Consider the following 27192-nt stretch of genomic DNA (forward strand, 5'->3'; position numbering starts at 1 on the left):
GTTCAGCTGAGTCCTCTAGTTTAAGGTGTGACAGGCACAATCGCTTATGAGCCAGGGTTGCAATCATCACAAGGCTCGGCTGAGAGAATCCACTTCCAAACTCACTCACTGTTGGCAAGCCCAGGGTTCTCACAGGCTGTTGGCCACAGACATCAGTTCCTTGCCATGTGGACCTTTTTGCAGAGCTACTCCCAATATGGTGCTGGCTTCAGCCACAGAGAGGGCTCAGAGAATGTTACAGACTGAATACTTGTGTCCCCTCAAAATTCACATATTGAAACTGTACTCCCTAATGTGATGGTATTAGCAGGCAGGGTCTTTGGGAGGTAATCAGGATTAGAGGAGGTTCTAAGGGTGAAGCCCTCATGAAGAGGATTGGTATCCTTAGAAGAATCCTGAGGGAGCTTCCTTCCTATCTCTGCTAAGTGAGGACACAGTGAGAAGGCTGCCATCTATGAACTAGGAAGCAAGCCATCGCTAGACACCTGTGGCACCTTGACCTTGGTCTCCCCATCCTCCACAACTGTGAGAAATAAATGTTTGTTATTTAAGCCACCTAGTTTATAATATTTTATTATAGCAGCTCAAGTTAAGACAGCGAGCGAAAGGAACACAGGGACAGTAAGACAGAATTCATAGTCTTTTTTAACCTAATCTCGGAAGTGACATTCTATCACTTTGATCATATTCTGTTAACTTAAAGCAGGATCAGCCCTCATTCACAGGAAAGGTGTTACATATCGGGCAACACCAGGAGGAGGGATCCTGGGAGCCTGCTTAATGACAACTTCCTACAACTCTCTTGGCCTCTCTGTACCTCAGTTGTGTCATCTATAAAGATCTACCCTATAAAAGACATTGTGAGAATTAAAAGCATTAAAATATGTAAAGTACTTAGAACACTCCCTGGAACAGGGTGAGCACTAATTAGCTAAGTGTGGATACAAAAATAATGCAAATACATAGAACTACTCCTAGTACACCGTACTAAGTCCATGATGGTTGTTCAAAAAATGCTTGAATTAGGAGTACTTGAGTATAGGAGTTTGAGGCCAGCCTCGGCAACATAGTGAGACCCCTTCTCTACAAAAATTAAAAAACTAGCAGGACATGATGGCACGTGCCTGTCGTCCCAGCTACTCAGGAGGAGCCTTTGAGCCTGGGAGGTCGAGGCTGCAGTCAGCCATGATCCAGCCACTCCATTCAGCCTAGACGACAGAGTGAGACCCTGTCTCAAAAAAAAAAAAAAAAAAAAAAAAAAAAAAAAAAAAAGACTTGAATTAAGAGATCTACAATTATTCAAAAGAAGTTTGAGTATTTGAAAATTACCCCAGAAACAGATGAAGTTGAAAGTTCCTACTTTAATTACCAGGGGGCCTTACATCACCTCCAGATTCCCCACAAGCTTCCCCTGATGAGGAATTTCCATGCAGCAAGCTCCAATGCATACCTGAGTCATCTCCAAAAAGCCAACCACAATTTGCTCTGCAAATGCACACCATTTGCCTGATGGCAGAAGTTGCCTGATTTGCAAAACCACACAATTTGTAAGTTACAGAAAAAAGGGCCAGAGCTTGTCTACCTAGCCAGAGCATTTCTCATTGTGCTCAGCAGTTTAGTGAGATTAGGAACTCACCTGTGAGGTGTTTTTTTAAGACTCACCCTGCTATTTTAAGGAAAGAAAAGGCTACTCAGTACACCCCCAGTCTTTCAAGCTTAGCACAGAGCAGATGGGTTAAGGAGAGGTGTCCTGCTTGACATATGCAATGTGGAACTCAGTAGGTGGGCGAATGAGGCCAACCTCTCATACAGCAGATGTGGTAAATGAGTCATTAATCAGGAGATAACAAAAGGCTAGACCCTGCTCCCCCAGACTACAAAGTTACTCACTAAACAGGCCCAGAAGCAGCAGCGACGCTCCCAAGGGTAAATAAACCTCGCAACAACTCAATTCAGCATACATTTTGAGTACACACTAAACACGACCTCTAAGCTGACTGCCCTCTGGAATAAGAGGCTCTAGCTCACAGTGCCTGCTGTGCAAAGGTCACCTTTCTTTGTTTCAAAAGTCGCCAAGAAAGGAGGAAGAAGAAAGGCGACTGGGAAGACCAGCCTGGTCACTTATGTGGCTCACATAGCAGACCTATCCATTCTCCCCCTGCCTACCTTCAGCAACTGCCCAGAGTTTCTGGTTTCGGTTTTGTTTTTTAATTACCCTGGTTGACTTAATCAGGTGTGCAATGATGTGAAGAATGAAGAAAAGAAGAAATTTCTCTATACCAGGGGAGGCATCTGCCAGGGTAAGAGTGGATGGGTTCGTTGTATTTTTAGAAAAATAAACCAAATTCTCTCTGCAGAGAATTGCTTTTCCTGTTCTTTGTTTCAACACCTCCCAAACCAAATTGCTTTCTGAATGACCAGGTCCTATCTAGCTGGAATACTTAAAGCTCATGTCAACGGGGCAAGTGTGAGGACTCCAGTCTCCTAATGAGAGCTAGTAGGAAGCCGTGGGAATGTGGATCATCACACCGAGAGGCTGGAAGTAGAAGGAAAGAAAATGCATTCCAGTAATAAATTCCAAATGCTTTGATTTTAAATTAAGAATGAAAAATATTACATTTTCTCCAATAACAGTAAAACTGTAGGTGATTTTTGTGTCATCACTTATGTTTTGTGTCATAAAAAGGTGAAAATGAAATAAATAGAATATGATTTAGTTTTTCTCTCTAGACCAGCTAAGGAAAGAGTTTATGTAAAGTTTGCCCACAAAATTCAGTGCTTTATTATAGGATGAACAACTGTTTTCTGACTCTGTTGAGTGTGCTAATCTTAACTCTTTAACCAGACTATAAGTAGGAGTCAGGCATAATTTAGAGGCATACAGACTAGTAGTTAAGAAGGGCTCCGAGCATGTTCTCACATTCTCAACTATGTGATCTTCAGCAAAGTAACCTATGTCTCGGTTTCTTCAACTGTAAAATGGAGATAAAAGTAGTATTCATCATATAGAGTTATGATAAATACTTAAAACTGTCCATGCCCAACGTACAGTGGGCACTCAATAAACATTAATTATCATATTATGCTCCCCATCTATCCAAAAACTCAGGTTCAGCCATGTTACTAAAGAGCTTTCAAAAACCTACAAAACCTAGTGTTGTTACTTGTGTGTTCTTAAAAAAACAAACAAAACCCTACAGTGGTTTACCCCTATCACTGAGGTGTCTTATTAAGCCAGTTGAGGCTCCGCTTGTGCTAACCCCACACCTCTACACTCCCATTATATCCCCTCCAAGTCCCAATGCAATCCCAGAATTCATTCTTTCACTCTGTGCTTTTTAGCTCCTGCTATAATGCCTTCCCACCCCCGTGGTATCTGAAATCCTTTCTCTCCCATGAGTGTTTGATTATTGGGCCTTGCTCTCTTACTAGAATGTAAACTGTATGAGAACCATTCTCAGAGCTCCAGTAGTAGCTGATACATGATAAATGCTCAGGAAACATTTACTGAACGATTGAATATCTACAACTATTACGTTTTTTCAAGATTTATACCAAATTCCATCAATTCCATGCATGTAGTCAAAGCCCTTTGTAAGACGAAACTTTATTTCTTCTGGGCTCTAACGCCGTATTTCTTGGACAAATTGTATTCATTCATATTAAACATCCACTAATATTTTTAAAAGATAACAGCTAATGTTTAAACAGTGCTTATGATGAGCGAGGTTGTTTTAAAAGCTTGAAATATATTAAACTCATTTACTCCTCACTGCTCCACCTATAAGATAGGTATTGTTTTTATTCCACTTTTACAGTTGGAGGGAACCATTTTTCACTCAGTCCTAATAGTTGGTCCTTACCTCTGTGTCTCCTACAAATATCCGATTTCCACCTAGGGTAACCCTTTCCCCAATTCTGGAATCGTTGGCTCAAGCAAAGTTTGCAGAAAAACAATTTAACTCGGAGCACACAGTTACATTTGGACATGCGGTTCACTCCGGGCTACGGTGCCCTCTCTAGCGCTTCTGCTGGGCGCGCAGGGTGGCCTACAGCTCGCAACAAAGACTAGGACTTCGGCCGGCTCTCTACCAAGCGGACGCAGCGCCTTACACTGGAGGCTCACCCACTGTCTTCAGAGACCTCACGACCCAACCCACGTTTCTGGCATTCCTAGATGATCTCGAACTCTTAGCCAAAGCTGTCCATGAGCTCACTCCTCGGCCTGCTATACAAGACAGGGGCGCTTAATTCAACGAAGCTTCCTCCTGGTCCTCTGGGAAAGGAATAAAGGGGGCCTACCTCCTCCCCACCGCCCCCCTCTTTACTCAACCCCACCGTTAACTGTACGAAACTAGGTCCTGTGCCCGCTGCAGACCCAACTCGAGCCCCTCGCCCTGTTCCCGCCCAGTGCTTCTCGTCCTGACTCCGAACACAGAACTCCGTTGGCCGCGTCGCCCTCCTCGCCTGCACGCTGGTGACTCAACCCTGAGAAGAGAAACCTCTCGGTTTTTTCCGACCAGTGCAGGGGCGCCGGCGCCCCGCCCCTACCCGCCAGCGTACGGTCCCACCCACCGTCCACGCCCCCGCCCCGCATGAAGTTGCCCTTCTCGTTTGAGCTCAGGGACGCGTCGGCCAGACACCCCGGGGTGTGGCCAGAGGACTTCGGCGACGCCTTCCCCGAGAGTGGCCTCCCTCGCCAACCCGGAAAAGACAACGCCGCGGGGCTGCGGCGAGCCAGGCATGCTCACTGGCGCAGGCCCGGCCCGCAGCCCGAGCAGGAAGCGCCGGCGCTAGGCGGCCCCCTGCGCTGCCAGCTGGAGCCGGGCGGAGCCAGCGCCCCGGCGCAGGGTGGCTCTGCCAGTCCCCGCGCGCCTGGGCGGCCGCACACGTGTCCAGGCGTCACGTCCGCGCGCGCCCCCGGGGCTTGCGTCAGCGGCCGCTCCAGAAGCGGGTGGGCGGGGGCTCTTTGCGCACCGCTGGGTTCGGGGCCCGGACGCCGCTGGGAGGAGGGCATCGCGCGGGGTCCGACGCAGAGGCGTGCTCGGAACGCCGGGGGCTGCGGAGTGCATCAGCGCGGTCCAGCCCTCCGCCTGCCGGGGGCCGAGCGTCTCTGCCGCCCAGACCGGGGCTGGGCGCCGTGGCGTTGCCTCGGAGCTCGCTGCCCGCGGGGCGCGCACCGCCTTGACCCGGGCGGCCCCGCGGCAGGCAGGCGCCCGCAGTTCCATGGTTGGTTCGGAGCGCGATGAGCCGCCCGTCCTCCACCGGCCCCAGCGCTAATAAACCCTGCAGCAAGCAGCCGCCGCCGCAGCCCCAGCACACTCCGTCCCCGGCTGCGCCCCCGGCCGCCGCCACCATCTCGGCTGCGGGCCCCGGCTCGTCCGCGGTGCCCGCCGCGGCGGCGGTGATCTCGGGCCCAGGCGGCGGCGGCGGCGGGGCCGGCCCGGTGTCCCCGCAGCACCACGAGCTGACCTCGCTCTTCGAGTGTCCGGTCTGCTTTGACTATGTCCTGCCTCCTATCCTGCAGTGCCAGGCCGGGCACCTGGTGTGTAACCAATGCCGCCAGAAGTTGAGCTGCTGCCCGACGTGCAGGGGCGCCCTGACGCCCAGCATCAGGAACCTGGCTATGGAGAAGGTGGCCTCGGCAGTCCTGTTTCCCTGTAAGGTAAGTCCAGGGACAGCCCGCGTACCTCCGCCGGTGACCTCAGGGACTCCGGTATCCTCCAGCCCACTCGCAGGCCCGGAGAGGCGGGCGGCATCTCTCATTTAAAAAAAAAAAAAAGAAAAGAAAAAATGTTTACACTTCGTCTACCCTCCCTCAAGCCCACTTTGGGAGTAGTTCTGGGTTGACATTTACCGAGTAATGGTTAACTGACAGTTAACAGATTAATTGGCATTCGCTGGTCGTTAGAACATCGTAGCTCACCCGGCCCAATGCCCGCGTCCTCTGCAGACATGTATTCGGGTACGCTCGGTAGGGCTGGGCCGCACCAGTAAAACTTGGATCGAGAAACTATGTGTGGACTGAGGAGGGAGGAAACGGGCAAGCTAAACGCACCCTTGTCCAGCCCTCGGCTTGGCTGAATTGATACTGGAGTCCTGCACCCCGCGCCTACAGTCTGCGCACCCCTGACACGTGGGAGCTCTCGAGAGTGTAGCTAAAAAAAGGGCGCCTACAGCCTGTTTTCCTCTAGCTAGAAGAAAACCCTGCAAACCACGCCTTTTTCTCTCCTAGCCTTCCAAGGACTGGGAAGGACTGAGGAGTTGTGGCTGCGTTTTTGTACTAAGTGGGGTGAAAACAGTCAATCAAGAAATTAACAAGGACACTCAAGAGCTGTTGTTACAGTTGTTTAAAGCTCATCACTTCATTTTTTATTTAATGTAAAAAGTTTTCAATGCCCTTGCGAAAAATGCAAGCCAAGACCATAAGTAAAATGAAAGACCAAGACCTCTCCCCTCCTTTCCCACCATTGTTAGGTTTAGTGTGTATCTTTTTAAACTATATATACATACACCCTCGCAGCTAAATATAGGATCATAGATGTCAGTGTATGTCAGGGAGGTTTTTTAATACCCACACATAGATGTAAGTTTTTCTCCAAAAATGGCATCTGCAACTTGCTGTTTTTAAATTCATATTATCACACATATTTCTCTATGCCTGAAACCTAGTCGACTTCATTGTATTTTAAATGACTGTATAGTATTGCATTGTGTGGTCATATTGTAACATTTGTTTACCTTCAGGAGCAGTTTCACAGACATACTTGTCTACATTACTTCATTATGACCTAGAACTATACTGTAAAGTTCATTATCTGAAATTAGAAGTGGAAATATTGTCATTAATACTTTCCAGTTTTTTTGTAAAAGTAACTTGCTCTGCCTCTTGGGCCCTTTAGGCTGTCTTGTATTTCTCCTTGGTGCTGCTTATTTTATAGGACAAGAGCTCATTTTTAAATTAAAAATAATCCACCAGAGAATTCAGGCGTGGGACTCAGGTCAGTAAAATGAGTGCTTTAATTTGGTCTGCTGCCCTGCTGCAAATGAGGTTAAAAATAGCATATTTAAATAAGGGTTTGAATCAGTGTTTGGACTAGGGTGTTTCAGGCAACCTTAATAAATTGCTTTTAACCCCTCCTCATATAATGCTTACTAATTCACTCAGCCCAGTTTCTCAAAATTTAGATGAAGTATTTGCATAGTTGTCTTAGGGTTGTGAAAAAGGAGACAACCTAGTGTCGGAAAAGGTTTGGTGGTAGTTAACATAGAGTGGCTATTTGATGTTTGAGATATATTGCAGGGGTGGGGGATGCCCCACAGGATTTCTGGGGAACCATTTTCTCATCCCTTTACTTTCCCTTAAACCCGTAGTGGCTAACAGAAGAAATGGCTTTTAGGTGAGTTTTAGTTCACAAATGAGCATTTGATATTAGTCAGTAATCCATAATTTGTTTTTAAAATGTAACCTTAGAATTGTGTTGTTCCCAAGAGAAAGGGAAGGAAACAGTTATGCTATATGGAGCATGAAGTTTCACTTTCAGGATCTAGAACTCTGGTTCCTATGAAAGCATATGTTCTTTGCTAACGTGAAACAGGCTAGTGAAATCAACCTTGAAGAGCAGTTCTGGGAATCGGGGGTTCTCAGCCTTTCTGTACATGTCAGTGATTTTCTGAGTCTCTATTCTATAAGAATGCAGTTGGGCAAAGCCATTACTTTGCAAGCTGAAATTTAAAAGGGCCAACTATTCCCCTAAAGACCAGGAACCAAGCTTAGAATGTGATCTTGGGGATGCTTTTGTGTGTGCATGTGTGTGAGTTATATAAAGCGAGAGTGTGCATGCCTCACCTTTGGTTGATCAATAATCCAAACTATTGGCAGGGCAGCTCAGCCAGTTAGTCTAGATGAACCAAACTTGAATGTATACATAGGCCCAGCGACCAACCAAGATGTGCTGTAGAGGATGAGAAACAACAGGGAGTCATAAGGCCTGTATCAAACTTAAAACAAGGTAGGTCTGTTTACCTAGCCCTTCGGCCTACAGTTTGAGGCTCCTAGAAATTATGGGACTGCCTTTTCACTGTCCCCACCTGCTCTCAGAATCTCTCATGGGCTGGCTCATGTGAAAAAAAACAACGTTGAATAAAGTAACAGAGTCCACATCTCAAGAGCTGCCTGGTATTGCCACTGTTTGCCTGAAAGACCACCTCCTAGGGCCTTGATTTCCTCATCTATATAAATGAGAGATAAGTCTGCTCAACTTCTGAGGACCTGTAGCTTCTAGCATTCCATGAAAAGAAGGGAAGCTATCTGGAATGTTATTGAATGCCCTCTATCTGCCAGCTACTTCGCAGGGGTCAGCTTTTACTAGTTTGCTTTTTTTTTTTTTTTTTTTTTTTTTTTTTTTCAGATGAGGAAACTCATGCCTACAGAGTGGTTAAATGTGAAGTGACTTGTCAAATCACACAGCTAGTAAGAGGACCAGTCCAAGCACCTGCATCTCAAAGGCACAGATGTTTTGTCCTACACCTTACTGCATAGGGATTTCGAATCTGAGTGTATACTCAAGATTCTGAATCATAACTCAAGGTTGACACCAGTAACAAAACCATCTGGTTGGATGAGTTCACCAGATGGGCCTCTTATGGGACCATCCCAAAATGACAACATACATACTCACTATGAAATTCATTGGCAGAAATTTTGTAGGCCATGTAAGGTAGGAAGATGGGGAGTGGGGGAAACCTACAAACCTAGTATTTTGTGGGATATCATCACAGCTCTGGACTGCTTCAGTTGGCCAAAAAATGGATGTATTGCCAAATAACTATCCTACTTAGGTGTAGGGTAATTAATTAAAGGCTAGAGTGTTGCCAGCACCTTTGACATGGGGAGCCAGGTACATTATTAGCTCAGATCTTTGGGTGTGGTGGCTCATGCCTGTAATCCCAGCACTTTGGGAGGCAGAGGCGAGCAGATCACCTGAGGTCAGGAGTTCGAGACCAGCCTGGACAACATGGTGAAACCCTGTCTCTACTAAAAATACAAAAATTAGGGCCAGGCTCAGTGGCTCACACCTGTAATCCCAGCACTTTGGGAGGCTGAGGCGGGCAGATCACCTGAGGTCAGGAGTTTGAGACCAGCCTGACCAACATGAAGAAACCTGGTTTCTACTACAAATACAAAAAAGTTAGCTGGGCACGGTGGTGCATGCCTGTAATGTCAGTTACTCAGGAGGCTGAGGCAGGAGAATCGCTTGAACCCAGGAGGCAGAGGTTGCAGTAAGCCGAGATCACGCCATTGCGCTCCAGCCTGGGCAACAAGAGTGAAACTCGGTCTCATTTAAAAAAATAAAATAGGCCGGGCGCGGTGGCTCAAGCCTGTAATCCCAGCACTTTGGGAGGCCAAGACAGGCGGATCATGAGGTCAGGAGATGGAGACCATCCTGGCTAACACAGTGAAACCCCGTCTCTACTAAAAATACAAAAACTAGCCGGGCGAGGTGGCGGGCGCCTGTTGTCCCAGCTACTTGGGAGGCTGAGGCAGGAGAATGGCATAAACCCGGGAGGCGGAGCTTGCAGTGAGCTGAGATCCGGCCACTGCACTCCAGTCCGGGCGACAGAGCGAGACTCCGCCTCAAAAAATAAAAAATAAAAAAATAAAATAAAAATTAGCTGAGCGTGGTGGTGGGCACCTGTAATCCCGGCTACTCAGAGGCTGAGGCAGGAGAATCGCTTGAACCCGAGAGGTGGAGGTTGCAGTGAGCTGAGATTGTGCCACTGCACTCCAGCCTGAGTGACAGAGTAAGACTCCATCTCAAAAAAAAAAAAAAATGGAATGTCTAATTGTGTATGGCTTTCTTCCACTTGGGGCATTTTTTAATCCATTCTATGGCTTGTTCCATGCCTGAGAACTTTTGACATCCTGTGCCCAGACTTAAACTCACCCCTTCAGTGTGTGGGTTAGGGGGAGAAGTGAAGGTTGACACATTCATGTGAACAACATAGTCTCCTTTACCATGCAACTGTGCATTTTGCTATCAGACAAGTATTTCTCTCCACAACTGTAAGCAATGCTAATCCACTCCAGCCTTCTTACACTGTGATGATACCCTTTCTTTGTCCTCTCTGAAAGTTTCTAGTAGCATATCTCCAAATAATTATTGAATTTGAAAGCCTTAGCCAGACAAGTCTTCTCTGTGGTTGCATTGTGACAATATCTGTGTTCCTTAAAATAATAAAAAATTACATAAAACCAAGTAAGGTTAGACAAAACAGTTGAAAGTTTAAAAGCCCTTGGCCTCATCTAGTTCAGTGGAGACAAACTTTCTAAATGGGAGCAGGGCCACGTAATGCAGAGGAGAGAAGCATTTGACGCATGCATGGCCTCGGGTCAGGGAGACCTGGAGGAGCAGTGGAGACAGTGGAGAGCCAGAGAACAGGTGCCATCTCCCAAGAGGCAGCCTTTACTCAGCTCTGGCTGATTGGTGAGGGTGGGGATATGGGTGCAGGCATATCAGACCTTTAGATTTTTTCAAGAAAAGCCAGAAATCTGGATTTTTTTTTTTTTTTCCTTTCAGAGATGGCATCTCATTATGTTGCCCAGGCTGGTCTTGAACTCCTGAGCTCAAGCGATCCTCCCATCTCGGCCTCCCAAAGTGCTGGGATTACAAGTGTGAGCCACTATGCCCAACCTGGATTTTTTTTTTTTTTTTATGTTAAATATCTCGATTTTTTTTCTAGCATTGGCTGACTTCACATGTATAGACACTGCTTGCAGACCAAGGCAACCATGTCTCCAGGCCAAATTCCAGCTGCCAGCATGCAGCCTCTGATCTGATTCTCTTCTAGAAGCATTCCTTGAGCCTGGAAGTTCTCATTTAACTCTTGCCATACATGAACTTTTGAACTCTGTTAGGCCCTAACTGTTGGTGATTTTGTAACTTGTTTTCTTTTCATTTTTATTTTGCCAAGAGAATATTATTTGCTGGCCACTGGGAAACCTCAGATGATGGCCTTGTGACTACATGTTTGACTCTATACAGGTCAGTTTCTTTTTTGCACCTGAGGGTCTTTAAAAGAAGAGATTGGACTAAATGATTATCCCAAGGTTCTTTTTTACCCTAAAATTTTAAAATATAGTAAGCGGTCCCAGTGAAAAGAACGTGAACCAGGAAACAGAAGACGTGGGTTCTCGTCCTGGCTTTGTGTGACTTTGGTGTAGTCATATACTTCCCTGATCCTGTTTATTCCTCCATTAGAAAGAATGGAGATAACGCCTAGCTAGTGGGTATTCAGAAATGAGATTAGAAGTGCTGTTGAGGGCTTTTGCTTCACCATATGGAATGGAATATGGGGGGTATTAGGGTGGTTGGAAGGTTGCAATGGGGGATCACCTGGAAGCAGGAAGCACAAGCCAAGTAGCCAAAAATACTTTCAAAAATTTCTTCCTAACCCCCAAAATTCTCCTAAGACAAAACTATTTACTTTGGAAGTTCTCCCTGAAGTCCTCACTACTGCCTGACATGGGCAAGGTTGGCCCATAAAAGCAGAGTGAACTGGCAAGGACCAGAGTCCACATACATTAGCTCCAGGGCTCAAGATTTTAAAGAACAAAATTGATAATACACCTTTTGTTGTATTTTACTTTTTGTATAAAGCAGAAGCATTAGAATACTATATGGCAGGACTAAAGCTTAATGGTGATTCCACACATAATTGGCCAAAGATTTTTCACAGGTCACCACGACCTGGAACTGGAGTAAATAGTTATCAGTGAAAGTTGAGCCTTGGTATAACCAGAACAGAGGCTTACCAAAAGTTACAGCAGGTCTGGCCTATAAAATACCAGCCCAAGATTGGGTTAGACTGTCCCATTCTGTGGTAGAGCTGTTTTTTGAAGCCCCGTTAAAAAGTACTGTATACATGAATATAGTAAGGCCTCACTGTTAATTGTCTTACGCATCAGATTTTGCTTCTGACAAAATTTGTGAGACGTGGCAGTTCTTATTCAAACCCATAAGGTCCTCCCTCCTTGAAAGGGGCATGTAGCAGATACGCATTTGCTAAACTGTGTACCTGTGCCAACATTTGGAGCCACTGTGTGTTGCCGGCGAGTTTTTCAGGACACGATCATACACAGGATATTTGAATGTGGTTTGCTCTGGACATCCTGAAAAGGAAAATAAGAAAGTCTTCCTGATCAAATGTATCTTTATTTTAAGCTTTGGGGTATCCTTTTAAGGCTCATGAAGGACACTGAAATGCTCTATGAATTTCATCAACTTTGTCCTAGATTGCAAAACTGTTGTTTTCCTCATTTCCAGTTTGATAAAGATTTTATGTAATAATTTTTAGACTGTGTAGCATCTATGGGATAAAAGGGTTATTCTCTTCTCAGTTTTTGCCCACAGGTGATATAGAGATGGATGAAAAATATTCCTGGTCAGGTGTGGTGGCTCATGCCTGTAATCCTAGCATTTTGGGAGGCCGAGGAGGGCAGATCATGAGGTCAGGAGTTTGAGACCAGCCTGACCACCATGGTGAAACCCCGTCTCTACTAAAAATACAAAAATTGTGCCAGGCACCATGGCTTATACCTGTAATCCCAGCACTGTGGGAGGCTGAGGTGGGCAGATCACCTGAGATTGGGAGTTCGAGACCAGCCTGACTAACATGGAGAAACCCCGTCTCTACTAAAAATAAAAAATTAGCCCGGCGTGGTGCTGCATGCCTGTAATCCCAGCTACTTGGGAGGCTGAGGCAGGAGAATCACTTGAACCTGGGAGGCAAAGGTTGTGGTGAGCCGAGATCGTGCCTTTGCACTCCAGCCTGGGCAACAAGAGTGAAACTCCATCTCAAAAAAATAATAAATAAATAAATACAAAAATTAGGCAGGCGTGATGGCTTGTGTCTATACTCCCAGCTACTCAGAGGGCTGAGGTGGGAGGATCGCTTGAGCCCAGGAGGTCGAGGCTGCAGTGAGCTAAGATCTTGCCAATACCCTCCAGACTAGGTGACAGAGTGAGACCCTGTCTCAAAAAAAAAAAAAAGAAAAGAAAAGAAAAATATTCTTTTGTTAATGTGCTGGCCTATGCACTGCTTTAAAATTTTGAATCAACAAAGATAGTATCTTTGGGTCCCTTTTACCCCCAGGATCCCTCTTACTCTGGCAGTTTTGAGGGCAGCCCCTACTCTGGCCTGGTCCAAATCCCAACTCCATTTCTTTATAGCAATTTGAGAATGGAACAATACAGGTGGGAAATCCTATTGTCCACACTATTTCATAATCTGCTTCTTCATCTAGTACATCGTGACTGCTTTTCTACAGTGATAAATCTTCTTTAGGATCATATTTAATGGCCACATATTGCGGTTCTATAACAGTACCAGAATTACTAATCAGGTTCCTATTTGTGGTCATTTAAATTCTGTTTTCTTACTGAGATTTTTTTTTTTTTAAAGCATAGCTATAACCAAATCTTTGTACACAAAAGAACAGTTATTTCCTAAAGATAAATTCCTTGAAGTTGGATGGTAGAGCCCAAGGGTATATGCAGAAATCTAAGTGTTTTTTGTTTTTGTTTTTTTTTTTTTTTTTTTTTTGACACAGGGTCTAGTTCTGTCATCCAAGCTGGAGTACAGTGGCATAATCACAGCTCACTGCAGCCTCAACCTCCTGGGCTCAGGGGATCCTCTCACCTCAGCCTCTTGAGTAGCTGGGATTACAGGCACACACCATCATGCTTGGCTAATTTTTGTATTTTTTGTAGGAACAGGATTTCACCATGTTGGCCAGGCTGGTCTTGAACACCTGAGCTCAAGTGATTCGGCCTCAGCCTCCTGAAGTGGCGGGATTACAGGCATGAGCCACCACACCCAGTCTGAGAAGTCGAAGCTTTTTGATAGCCTTAGAATGGTTTACAGTTGAATGTCCATTTCTTCCCAGCAGCACCGACACTGGATGTTACCTTTTGGTTTTCTTAATGCCACAGCCTGCTTTTTCTCCCTGGTGCAGTGTCAGGCCAGAGTTGGTCACTGCTGACCTGTCTACCAACTTAGCATCATACTCACTCTTGCCTTGGAATCTCCTGCAGTTCTAGGCCCTCTCCTTCCCACAACCCATCTGCCTAGCCAGTTCTTGCCTCTGCTCACCCCTCTCGTCTTTCTGAAACTCTAAGTCTAGTGGTGGAGACAGATGTGCCAATAGGGCAGAGCCCTTCTGAAGTAGTAGGAGCCTAAAGGAGTCTAAGACCTTGCTGCTGTGGTGGCATCAGCAGCATGTTGAGGGATGTGCAGTGGTTTGCCCATGAAGAAATAAGGAATGGAAGCTCATAAGGAGGCTGTGTGGGAGGCCAGCAGAGTTGCTTGTGAAGGACATTGCTTGCCTTGCTTATAGGTGGCCCGAGCTAGGCACCCATGCTCATGCAGTTTTTAAGTTTGGGGACAGAAACTCCAGTCTGGACTAATTACATACACAGTGTCTTTTTCACTACAACCTCTTGCCTTTTCTGTGCCCACTCTACCCTTCTGAGGAACAGTGATCCCTCTTCCCATTCTAGACCCAAGTAGTGGCTTTTGCAGGGATGGCAGTGGTACCAGAGGGCCCTCTTATTAGGGTTGCCAGGTAAATACAGAATGCCCAGTTAAATTTGAATTTCAGTTAAACAACAAATAACTTGTGGGGCCGGAGAGGAGTAATAAGTATATTCCAAATATTGCCTGAGAGACATCTTGTATTTTTATTTGATAATTTTTTTATTTTTTAATATTGAGCCCAGGCTGGAATGCAGTGGTGCGATCTTGGCTCACTGCAACCTCTGCCGCCCGGGTTCCAGTGATTGTCGTGCCTCAGCCTCCTGAGTAGCTGGGACTTCAGGCTCGTGCCACCATGCCCAGATAATTTTTGTATTTTTAGTAGAGACAGATTTCACTGTGTTGGCCAGGCTGTTCTCAAACTCCTCACCTCAGGTGATCCACCTGCCTCGGCTTCCCAAAATGCTGGGATTACAGGTGTGAGCCACTGTGCCTGGCCTATTTGATAATTTTACAACCCTACCACTGAAGTCTTTTGGTGAATTCAATTTCTTTCGTTGAGAAATAAAGACTGCTGAGGGGAATAGAGCTGTTTGAAGAACTGTCAGGGCAGTTATGTGGTTGTGCAGGTGGGCACCTGGCATGGAAGAGTGAGGGCATACTGAAAGGGTGGGTGCGGTACTGGTCACATGGCATAGAGCCTTTAACTTGGCTCTATGCCATGTGACCAGTGCTTTGTTTGCTTGAACATGCACTTTGAAGGGACCTCACAAAACTGGTTCTCCAGGGCAATGTGTGGTTACCTGCTAACTCTAGCTATGGACAGATGAGAAGCACACATGGTCAAAAGTCAACCTTTGTTTAAAGTTTCTAAGATTAAAAATAAACCCCTGCCAGCCGTGGGAGTCTTTGTAAGGCTAAACACACCCTCCCTCAATAGCAGGGTGTTCTCAGATTTCTGCAGAAATAACTATGCCAGGCCAGTTGTGGTGGCTCACGCCTGTAATCCCAACACTTCGAGAGGCTGACATGGGAGGATCACTTGAGGCTAGGAGTTTGAGATCAGCCTGGGCAACACAGCAGGATTCTATCTTTTATTAAAAAGAAAGAAAAAAAAAATTATGCCAAAATCTTCCCAAGACACCTCTTAGTAACACGCTAAAAGGTGGTTTGTTGACTTTCTCTTAGGCAAAAAGGACAGATTTTTGGGCCCAAGATTTTAATTAGAATTGCCTTCCCCAGAAGAAATTTAGCAAAGTTAACAGTGTTTCCTTACTCTCACCACTGTTTGGTGACACTGTTTGACTTGACAGTTCTAGTGCTGAGTAATAGTGTCTTCTCATGTCACTGTCTGTAAAACCATTACTACACTATTGGTTGATGATTATCTATCTTTTTTTTTTTTTTTTTTTGAGATGGAGTCTCGCTCTCGCTCTGTCACCCAGGCTGGAGTGCAGTGGCGCCATCTCAGCTCACTGCAAGCTCCGCCTTCCGGGTTCACACCATTCTCCTGCCTCAGCCTCCTGAGTAGCTGGGACTACAGGTGCCTGCCACTGCGCCCGGCTAATTTCTTTTTGTATTTTTAGTAGAGATGGGGTTTCACTGTGTTAGCCAGGATGGTCTCGATCTCCTGACCTCGTGATCCGTCCACCTCAGCCTCCCAAAGTGCTGGGATTACAGGCATGAGCCACCGTGTCCGGCCATTTTTTTTTTTTAGAGACAGTGTCTCTCTGTCACCCAGGCTGGAGTTCAATGGTGTGATCTCGGCTCACTGCAACCTCCGCCTCCCAGGTTCAAGCAACTCTCCTGTCTCAGCCTCCTGACTACAGGCACATGCTGCCACTCCTGGCTAGTTTCTTTTGTATTGGAGTAGAGATGGGGTTTCACCATGTTGCCCAGGTTGGTCTCGAACTCCTGAGCTCAGGCAATCCTCCTGCCTCAGCCTCCCAAAGTGCTAGGATTACAGGCATGAGCCACCGTGCCAGGCCTGATTATCTCTTCACACTGCCTCACAGCAGAGTTCAGGAATTTACCATTTGAGTTAAGTGAAAATACGCTAAGATTCTTAGAGGAAGGATGCTAGACAGATGCAGGTTGAGTATTATAAATAAGTCACAAGAACAGATTTCACTTTCTCCTCTTTCCCAAGCCTTAAGATGATTAACTTGAAGAGTCCACAACTCTTCCACTGTTAAGAATAGTCAAGGAGTAAGTCGTAGACAGTTTTATAGACCCACTCATGGGTGACTTGGTAGGCTCCAGGTCACACAGGTCACTGGGTACTTGAGTTCCAATCACAGCTATTCTACCATTGTTGTAAACATACTTTAAGCAAGAGGAACATATAGTCATCAAAAGGTCAGTGGTGCTGATGTTTTCCAGTCTAGGTAATATCTCAGAAGGGCTATAAACCTCCTCACTGCCAGGCATGGTGGCTCACAGCTATAAACCCAGCATTTTGGGAGACTGAGGTGGGAGGATTGCTTGACGTCGGGAATTCATGACTACCCTGGCCAACAAAGTGAGACCCTGTCATTTCAACAAAAAAACTTTTAAAACCTTCTCACTCCAAATAGTTATGTAAATAAAATATGTGAAACACGTTCATCAAAAGTGACAAAACCATAGTGCCTGAAATCTAAAACAAACATTTCTTCTTACATGTTCTCAAAATCTATTGAATTTTTTAAAAATTCTAAGTCCCACAGTAAAAATTCTAATTAAAGTAAAATTAACATGGTGGAAAACATTCCATCTTCGGCAGATAAATCTAACATGTATTCATTTATCAACAGATACTAGGTGGGCAAGAAGCAGGCAATGAATCAATAAACCAATAAGAAAAATTAGTAGACCCATAAATTAACTGGAAAATAACCTGTGATCATTCAGTGGTCTTTGTGAAGCAGGTAAACATTTTAAATCACAAACCAGCTAGCTTGAGTTGCTAGATGTCCTTTTAAAAGTTTGATGGTTAAAATGTAACTTTTACCATGATGTGGATCTATACTAGGTTTAGCTGCCAACTCCCATTTGCACAAGTCCTAATTATCTGCTAATCATATGTAATAAATTATACTGTCAGAAATTCATCCTTCCAGTTGAGCTCATATATCTCTTCTTCCCACTTCCAGGTTCCCCTCCCAAAAGAAAAAGGGCACTTGGGTAAATTTTATTCCTGGAGTTCATCTTTCAAATGGGTCTGGAACAAAGTGGAGTTTACCTTGGACCACTGAGGGTGGTGAATAATGAAACTACATGCCAAGGCCACAGACTTGTCAGGGACTTGCAAACCTTTAGAAGGATCAGAAGACAATGGAGAATGCATTGTCTTCTATAGGGGCCAAAGAAGTGTCGGTTATCATGACAATTCGTTTCTCATTGCAAAATTGTATTGGTTCACTACAGTCTCAAAGAGCCTCTAGTAAAAGAAAAACTACCAACTTCAGTTGCATTTACATGTAGTTATGTAGCTAAAGTTATATATTCTTTTAAAATAAACACTATTATGATAAAAATTCATTCAACCAATTCTGCATAAACCATTTCTATCACATAAAGGATAAATATGCTAACTCAGTCCCTGGATTCTTTAGTATGTTTTCATGTATGTATTTTTGAGACAGGATGTCTGTCATTCTGTTACCCAGGCTGGAGGGCAGTGGTGCAATCATGGCTCACTGCACTTTGACATCCCAGGCTCAAGCAATCCTCTCACATTTGCCCTCCAAGTAGCTGGGACTACATGTGTGCACCACAAGGCCTGGCTATTTTTTTTTTTTTTCTTTTTTCATTTTTATAGAGACAGGGGTCTTCCTATGTTGCCCGGGCTAGTCTTGAATTCCTGGGCTCAAGCAATTCCTTCATCTCGGCCTCCCAGAGTGCTGGAATTACAGGCTTGAGCCACCTTGCCTGGCAATGTTTTTATTTTGATATGATTTCAAACTTACGCAGCAGTTGCAATAATAGCATAAAAAAATTCCCTTATAGCCTCTATCCAGATTCACCTGTTATTTCCTTTTCGCTCCAGTTGCTTTATCATTTGTGCTGTCTCTGCTCATACATATTTTTTAACCATTTGAATGTAAATTGCAGGCATCTTGTCCCTTTACCCGTAAATACCTCATTGTGTTTCATCTAAAATCATTTTCTTATATAATCATAGCACAGTTATCAAAATCAGGAAATTTGACACACAGCAGATCCTGTTATCTAATCCACAGTCCATATTCAAATTACGGCTTTTGCCCCAGTAATGTCCTTTATAGGAATTTTGGTTTCTCATTCTAGAGTTATGCATCGCACTTAGCCGTCAGTGTGCATTCTGTGATCATTACAACTTATTTAGGTTGAAAGAAAGTGCCATTTGCTTTTGTTCACTCCAAGACAAGGTCATTTCTTAGATTTAATTCCAAAGTTGATGAGCATCAACAACAAAATGTCGATTGTGGTTTGTTCTTGAGACATTCTCATTTGAGGTGCTAGCAGGTATTTTGCTAATAATTTCAGCTGTTTCCTGGGAGGTAAGCCGATTTAAGCAATGTGGTTACCTCACAGACATGCTTCTGCTGTGGAGCACATGCTCCTCCCATTGAGTAGATTGTTGATTGTTGGGTTCAGTAAATCATTCTTGAATTGCATGGAATCAGATTTAATTAAATAGGTTAAGTGACTTGTTCTAAACCAATCACAGCATCCATGACCTTCACTAGCACCATGGCTAAGAAGGCTTATTTTGCTTGTATACTCATTTCATAAGTAAACATAATGTGACTGTGTTCATTAGGTAAATAACAGGTGTCTTGTGTTTGACTGTGTGCAGACATATCTTTTTGTGTATATTTGTGTATGAAGGGGTTTCTCTGCTGAAAAGGGAAAAACCCTGCCTAAATTCCAACTTAAATACAACCTTCAAACCCCACACCCAGGAAAAGAATGGGAACTATTTGCTGCTTTCTGCAAAGACCTAAAAATGAGGGTCCAGATTACACATTGCATCTCAATGGCAGAACACATTTGCACAAGACTTTTGAGTCACTGCAACATGAAAAGTTTCTAAAGAGAAGTCAGAAATGGGATTTCAACATCTCTTTGTTTCTCATTCTGCTGGGCCATCATCTACCTCCTTTTTTTTTGTGTGTGTGTGAGATGGCATTTTGCTCTTGTTGTTCAGGCTGGAGTGCAATGGCACAACCTTGGCTCCCTGCAGCCTCTGCCTCCCAGGTTCAAGTGATTCTCCTGCTTCAGCCTCCTGAGTAGCTGGGACTACAGGTGCCCACCACCACACCCGGCTAATTTTTTTTTTTTTTTTTTTTTTTTTTTTGTATTTTTGGTAGAGACAGGGTTTCACCATGTTGGCCAGGCTGGTCTAGAACCCCTGATCTCAGGTGATCCACCCGACTCGGCCTCCCAAAGTGCTAGGATTACAGAAGTGAGCCATCACGCCCAGTCCTACCTCCCTATTTTCTTCTTTAGTTTTCAGGGTGTGTGTGTATGTATGTGTGTGTGTGTTTTCTTTAGAGAGGTTTGCTTAAAACTAATTCCCCCTGGGGAAAATGAGCACATATTTCCCTAAGGAGAAATCTCATTTATAGCTGTGGGCTCGTCCCAGGAGACACAGGCAGCCCTCTGCGAACCAGCCCAAGAGCCTTCTCTCAGTAACAAGAGGGTACAGCTAAGAACCAGACATCTAAAGGAAAGCCCTCCCCAGCCCAAACGCACAAGTCCTTGACCTTTTCACATTTTGTGGAGCAAGCCCTAGCTAGAGTGTGAAGTGAAACCTCAGGACTTTCTTGCCAGATCCCAGAGAAGGCTGGGAGGGCCTAATGGCTGGTTACTGATTTGTGAGATGCTGCTGCCTTATTCCTCAGGGAGTGGCACTTTCAGGTCGGTTTTTCTCTCCTTGCAAACCAAAGAAGTTAATATTAGAACGTGCTTCCAAAAGCAGTGTATCTGTGGACTCTGGGTTTTATGTGTGTTGGGTTGGGGGCCAGGCTGAAGGCAGACGTAAATTATTTGTTTAGTTTTCTCAAAATATTGATTCTTTGACTCCTGAGCTGTTGTGTGCAGTGAAAGAACCCTGAAGGGGCAGCCTGGGAATGCAGGGCTCTGCCCCTTGTGAAGCCACAAATGACCACAGGGCCCTGACCAGTCAGCCACACTCTGGGAGCATCCAGCTTCTAGTGAGTAAACCGGGCAGAATGAGCTCCCTGGTCTAACTCCATGCTTTGCTAGCGATCATGTTCTGGTTGTGTGGCAGGGCTGGCATTCCTGAGTTGCCCTGGTAGTGCTCATTGGGTGGGGCAGTGACCCACTGGACCTGCTGGCATGGGCCCCTCCTTGCAACTGTGATTGTGGCTGCCTGGAAGCCAGGTTTTGTCATTCTTGAGCATTGGAATGAGTGGTTCTCATCAGAGTTAGTGGTTCTCAACTGGGGCCATTTTGCCCCCTAGGAGACATTTGGCCATGCCTGGAGACCTAGAGACATTTTTGGTTGTCACAGCTGAGGGGCAGGGGGTGGTTACTATTGGCATCTAATGAATAGAGACCAGGGATGCTGCCAAACGTCCTACGCTGCACAGCACAGCCCCCACAACAATGAATTATCAGGTCCAGAATGTCAATAACACCACTGTAGAGAAACTCAAAATAAACTCCATTGTCAGGAAAGTACCTGACCTGCCTTCTCCTTTAGGTAGGTTGGTTGTTTTTTGAGATGGAGTCTCACTCTGTCGCCCAGGCTGCAATGCAGTGAAACGATCTCAGCTCACTGCAACCTCCGCCTCCTGGGTTCAAGTGATTCTCCTACCTCAGCTTTCCAAGTAGCTGGGATTACAGGTGCATGCCACCACATCCGCTATTTTTTGGTAGCGACAGGGTTTCACCATATTGGCAAGGCTCGTCTTGAACTCCTGACCTCAAGTGATCCACCTGCCTCAGCCTCCCCAAGTGCTGGGATTACAGGTGTGAGCCACCGCACCTGGCCTCCTTTAGGTTTTATCCCGTCTGTTTCCTCCACTCACCCTGTGCTAGAACCAGATGGAACAACTCAAACCACAATCCACTTGTCTACAGTAAAGCTTTCCTTACCCTGTCCTCCTCACCCTGTCCCACCTTAAAATCACCTGTTGCCCTCCTGGTCTTCCTTTACGCAGTTGTTAAATTTATTATATGGTTTTTCTCAACTGGAAATACCACAAGGGCAGGATCCACAGCTGATTCCTTCTGTGTGCTCTAGGATAGAGGTTCTCAGCCCTGGAAACCCTTAGAAACCCCTGGAGCTCTTCAAGAAAACACAAGCCCAGGCCAGACGCGGTGGCTCAAGCCTGTAATCCCAGCACTTTGGGAGGCCAAGGCGGGTGGATCACAAGGTCAGGAGATCGAGACCATCCTGGCTAACATGGTGAAACCCCGTCTCTACTAAAAATACAAAAAAATTAGCCAGGTGTGGTGGCGGGTGCCTGTAGTCCCAGCTACTTGGGAGGCTGAGGCAGGAGAATGGCATGAACACGGGAGGCGGAGTTTGCAGTGAGCCGATATTGCGCCACTGCGCTCCAGCCTGGGTGACAGAGCAAGACTCTGTCTCACAGAAAAAAAAGAAAGGAAAAAAGAAAACACAAGCCCAAGGCCAGGGGCCAGTGAGGCTTGGCTTTGCTGCTCAGAAGCACCTAGACAGTTTTACATACAGTCTTGGGGAATTCACAAACCCCTAAAGCCCCTCCCTCGGATCCCTGGATAAGAACCCCTGATGAAAGTGGCAGAACACCCATGGTGCTCTGCATGCCATTCCAGAACAATGCCAAGACTGCTTGAAGTCGTGTGTGTGTGTGTGTGTGTGTGTGTGTGTGTGTGTGTGTGTGTGTGTGTAGGGGGTTAAAGTTTAGACTTTAGTCATCATAAAAGTGGCACCAGTGGTTATGAAGACATGAACCTTACCCATAATGGAAAGAGAAGGAATAGAATGTCATGAAATTTCTGCTTGTTTAGTAAAAGCAGAGTAAGCACCTAAGGCCTTAAAACTATTTATTTAAGTTAATAGAGGATGTAGCAAGATCCTTATGAAAAAACATGAGATCGTTGTCCACACAAATGCAAAGTAATGCCTTTTCTATATGTGCAGTTTGGGGAGGTTCCCTGTTCTGTATATTTGGGTGAAAAGAAGTGTTGAATATGTGACTTGTAAGGCAAACCAAATAATTCAGAGTATAAATACTCCTACTCGAGTGGGGAAAGTTATAAAATGATTGCCAGATAAATATTTGCTGTAAATGTTGAGTTTGTCATGAATGAGGAGTGGTTTGGAGCTTTGGGCAGAGGTGCAGGTGGTACCTTTCTGGTTGCCATTGGCCAAAGTTCATCTCATTCCTGGGATTATACCTGGGTGGCTATGGGGAACAGTTCGTTTTGAAACATCTTCAGATATTGAGAGCTTGTTTCAAGAATCTGCCAGGCTCTGGGCTAGTTCTTGCTATTTTTACTGTGTGTGTGTGTGTGTGTGTGTGTGTGTGTGTGTGTGTGTGTTTAAACTCTGGACAGAAATGTCTCACCCATCACTCACAAAAGAACATTAGGAGGCTCTGTATTCCTAGCCACACCCTAAATTTAAAACACAGTTAATAGGGATTTGTTTTTCAGGCCTTATAAAGTAAGGAGCACAAAGTATAAATACGCATGAATAAATGAATTTGTTTCTCCTGAGTGAGTTTTTTTACACCCAGTCTTTAAAAATTAGTTCAGAGTTTTAAAAGATGAACAAACAATTCCTATGGGCAAAGGAAGTAACAGTGAAACATTTCTGCCAATTTCTGTTGAATATCATAATCCGCTTAGGTATGGGGAAGTGAGGGTTGGAGGATGAGCTGCATTTCTTTCTTTAAGCCACTCTCCTTTCCGATTAGGGGAGACTAATCCCCCTGAGAGTGGAGACTATCATCTTTGCTTTGGAATCCTCTGAGTGACTGTAACTTAGCGTCTTGTATGGAGAAGGCACATAGTGCATACTATCTGCTTGTTGCTAGTGATAAATTCATCTATAAAGGTTGGAATTTGACCGACTTCCAGTTTAAAAGGGGGATTATTCCATAAAGCAGGGTAGAGAAAAGCAAAAACAGCATGGTGGTTTTTTTTTTTTTTTTTTTTTTTTTAAGCAACTGGACATAGCATTTTAGAAAAATGACCTGGCCCTGCCCTTATTTGGTGCTTTCATGTCTTGGTGGAGCAGGGAATCCAAGTGTGGTAAGCCAGACAGTTCCCCTGCCATTCTGTGCTCCAGGGGTATAAGGCTGACACCTAGTTTCACCTGAAAAGGTGATTCAGGTTTCTTAATTATTTACAGAACCACAGCTTAGTACTCAGGGCAGGTGTCTGCCTGTGGGCTGATTCTCCATCTGGTATCTAGGAATTAACACTGTCATCCTGTGAGAGTCAGGAGCAGAAGTTCAGTTCCTCTTGGTGTGGTCGTTTGCCACGGCAGGTATGATTTATCCATTAGGAATGTCATCCCTAGTGCAAGGGAGAAAAATATTTTGTTCTCTTACCCTATTAAGGCAGTGTCTGAGGGGCAGACTGATCATGTCAACAAACTCGTCTAGTTCTGCTTCCTCCCGGGCCTGTTGTGAGGACCTGACATACCTGACCATGAAGTGATGTGCTTTTGAATCGGAGGAAGTGTTGGGGGTCAGTGAGCTTTGAGAGGAGGGTTAGGCCCTTCTCATTTTAACCTCTACTGGCCAGAACCAGACTGACCGGCAGTCTTATGAGTTAGTTAAGTAGCTCTTGAGTGTGATTTCCTTCCAACCAAAAAATATGGGCAAAGCCCCCCAGAGGGAAGGTCAAAAGGATACAGTGGGGTAATATTTCTAGCAGTATGAAGGGGTCTCCAGGCCTCTGCTACCCTAGCCTGGTCATGCCAGAGCAAAGAGCAAGGAACCAAAGGGCAGCCTTCCCCACGGCCTGCCTGCCAGTCACCAGTTTGAGCCAGGAAGCAGTGGAGGGGGACAATAGAATTATACTGTTGTTCATATTGTCTATATGTGAAAACTAATCTGGGGATAATATCATAATCCTTGCCCAACCCCATCCCCACCCCCAAATAATTGAATTCTTTAAAAAACAGCTTCACAGAAAATATGGGGAAGATCAGATTTTACAGGGCTTGCTCAACAATTTTGAGATGTGCATAGTAAGAGAACTTTAGTTCTCATCCTTTTGACAGCAGAACAGGGGGCATGGAAAACAGCATGTTTCTGGTTCAGGAAAATACCCTTGATTTTATGCATGACAGCATTGATGATGAGTAGAGACTGAGACTTTTAGTCTTGAATATTTCACTTGTTTTGAGCAAAAGTAGTTAAGAACACAGTGTAAGCCCAGGAAAACGCAGTAGTTAAGTACTTATAGAGGGCTGAAGCAATAGAAGTTTTGAGAAGGCCCAATGACTCAATGCATTTCTTTCTCTGCAGTATGCCACCACGGGCTGTTCCCTGACCCTGCACCATACAGAGAAACCAGAACATGAAGACATCTGTGAATACCGTCCCTACTCCTGCCCTTGTCCTGGTGCCTCCTGCAAGTGGCAGGGGTCCCTGGAAGCTGTGATGTCCCATCTCATGCATGCCCACAAGAGCATTACCACCCTCCAAGGAGAAGACATCGTCTTTCTAGCTACAGACATTAACTTGCCAGGGGCTGTCGACTGGGTGATGATGCAGTCATGTTTTGGCCATCACTTCATGCTGGTGCTGGAGAAACAAGAGAAGTACGAAGGCCACCAGCAGTTTTTTGCCATCGTCCTGCTCATTGGCACCCGCAAGCAAGCTGAGAACTTTGCCTATAGACTGGAGTTGAATGGGAACCGGCGGAGATTGACCTGGGAGGCCACACCCCGGTCGATTCATGATGGTGTGGCTGCAGCCATCATGAACAGCGACTGCCTTGTTTTCGACACAGCCATAGCACATCTTTTTGCAGATAATGGGAACCTTGGAATCAATGTGACTATTTCTACGTGTTGTCCATGATGTGACTTTCGTAAACCGTCAAAATTATTTGGGCATAGTGCTCTATGTTTAATAAAGGTTTTTATAGATGTTTTATTCCATATGTCTTCACAAGTCAGGACCCACAATTACCCGTGTTTTGTTTGAACAGCAGTTTCCCATCTGGCTTCAACCCAACAAAGTTCATTAACCTGGGATGAATGGGGTTGGCCTGTTGGTAATTTGGAGGCTGTTCTGTGATCTAAAACAACTCTTATTAAATTGTATTTACTCCCTAAACAACACTTGACAGGCTGTTGCACAGGGCTTCTATAGATCAGCGTGTCAGGAATGGGAGGCCCCTTCCTGCCTGCCTTCCCATATCGGTCCCTTGACATTGACAAAAGCACAGTGACTGTCAGCAGATTCCTTTACTTTTGTTTGTGGGATGTAGGAATTGTTTTAATGCATTTTAAACAGTGTTTCTCAAATTGGATGGCTGGCTAATAGACACTGAATCACCCAGAGTGCTTATCTTAAAATTGCAGATTTAGGGAGCCTGCCAATTTAACAGTCTCATCAGGTGATTCTTTTCAACAGTAATGTTTGAGAATTACTGGGTTAAATTGTGGGAAAGGGTCCAGATTTTAAAGGTGCTTTAAGGTTGCCCTCTGCCGATACTGTTTGTCTTTCTACTGTTTCATCCCCTAACCTCCCCTAACCCTCAAATTAAAACTAGAACTATAGATCCACATGAACACACACCTGAGATTTGGTCACTCACCTATGTTTTGGGTGGATTGCCTAGAAAAGCAAGTCATATGGCCATTGATAGTTCTCATGTAATTAGTTTTGCTCACCACTAGTACAGATGACCCGTTTACACATGGCTTCCTTTGGAAGCCCTCGTCGACAGTAGCTGGTGTGAAAGACTAGGTCAGTAGAGTTGGAAAAGCTTTATAACTGGTGTGTCATATGCTTGCTATTTAAAGCTGTGTGTTGGTTTTGTTTTTCTGCCACATTCACTAGTTTTTTAATAAATATTTTCCAAAAATGGATGTTGTGCTTCATTTCTCTAATTGAATAATGGGTATTTATTGAGCATCTACTGTGTGCAAGTGCAGTGAACCTTCATCACTACATCAGGGGTTGGAACTTTCACTGTTTCCACTGTGGAAACAGTCATTGGACCAAGTCATGGCACGGATCCATGACAGCACTGGGGTCCGGGCTCACGTGTCTGAACCACTGAATGTCAGTGCTGCAGGTCTCCTCCCAGGGCTGTCGTTTCTGTCTGATGGTGCCAGCAGCTGTGCAAGAAGAGGATTGCTCCTGCTTTACAGAGTCAGAAGGAAGATGCTTGGCCAGTGCTGACATCCAGAGTGCTAGGGTTGATCCAAGGTGACCCACTCCCTCAGTCCCAACCCTAAACTCTCAAAAGAATTCAGAAGATTGGGGCCAAATGCTCAGCAAGGATTGAAGGCTGCTTACTTCAGTGTCCCAGTTTCCTTTTTTTGTTGTTTTTGTTTTTGAGACGGAGGCTGGAATGCAATGGCATGATCTCAGCTCACTGCAAACTCTGCCTCTGGGTTCAAGCAATTCTCCTGCCTCAGCCTCCCGAGTAACTAGGCCTAGAGGCCTATGCCACCCCACCTGGCTAATCTTTGTATTTTTAGTAGAG

General features: G+C 45.2%; 1 protein-coding gene across 1 annotated transcript; it reads left to right on the forward strand.

Annotated features, from left to right (window-relative positions):
- Positions 1–4719: 4719 nt before the first annotated feature.
- On the forward strand, positions 4720–26569 carry SIAH2 (siah E3 ubiquitin protein ligase 2). The gene is made up of 2 exons (XM_030928792.1): positions 4720–5665; positions 24996–26569. Exons 1-2 carry the CDS (start codon positions 5246–5248, stop codon positions 25551–25553), a joined length of 978 nt encoding a protein of 325 aa, XP_030784652.1. The 5' UTR covers positions 4720–5245; the 3' UTR covers positions 25554–26569.
- The last annotated feature ends 623 nt before the right edge of the window (positions 26570–27192 follow it).

This window comes from Rhinopithecus roxellana, chromosome 1 (genome assembly GCF_007565055.1).
Source record: "Rhinopithecus roxellana isolate Shanxi Qingling chromosome 1, ASM756505v1, whole genome shotgun sequence".
NCBI lineage: Eukaryota > Metazoa > Chordata > Mammalia > Primates > Cercopithecidae > Rhinopithecus > Rhinopithecus roxellana.

Coding starts and splice junctions, on each gene's coding strand:
- SIAH2 (XM_030928792.1), top strand. CDS start 5,246: ATGAGCCGCCCGTCCTCCACCGGCCCCAGCGCTAATAAACCCTGCAGC. Junction 5,666..24,995: donor CAGTCCTGTTTCCCTGTAAG/GTAAGTCCAGGG, acceptor CTTTCTCTGCAG/TATGCCACCACGGGCTGTTC.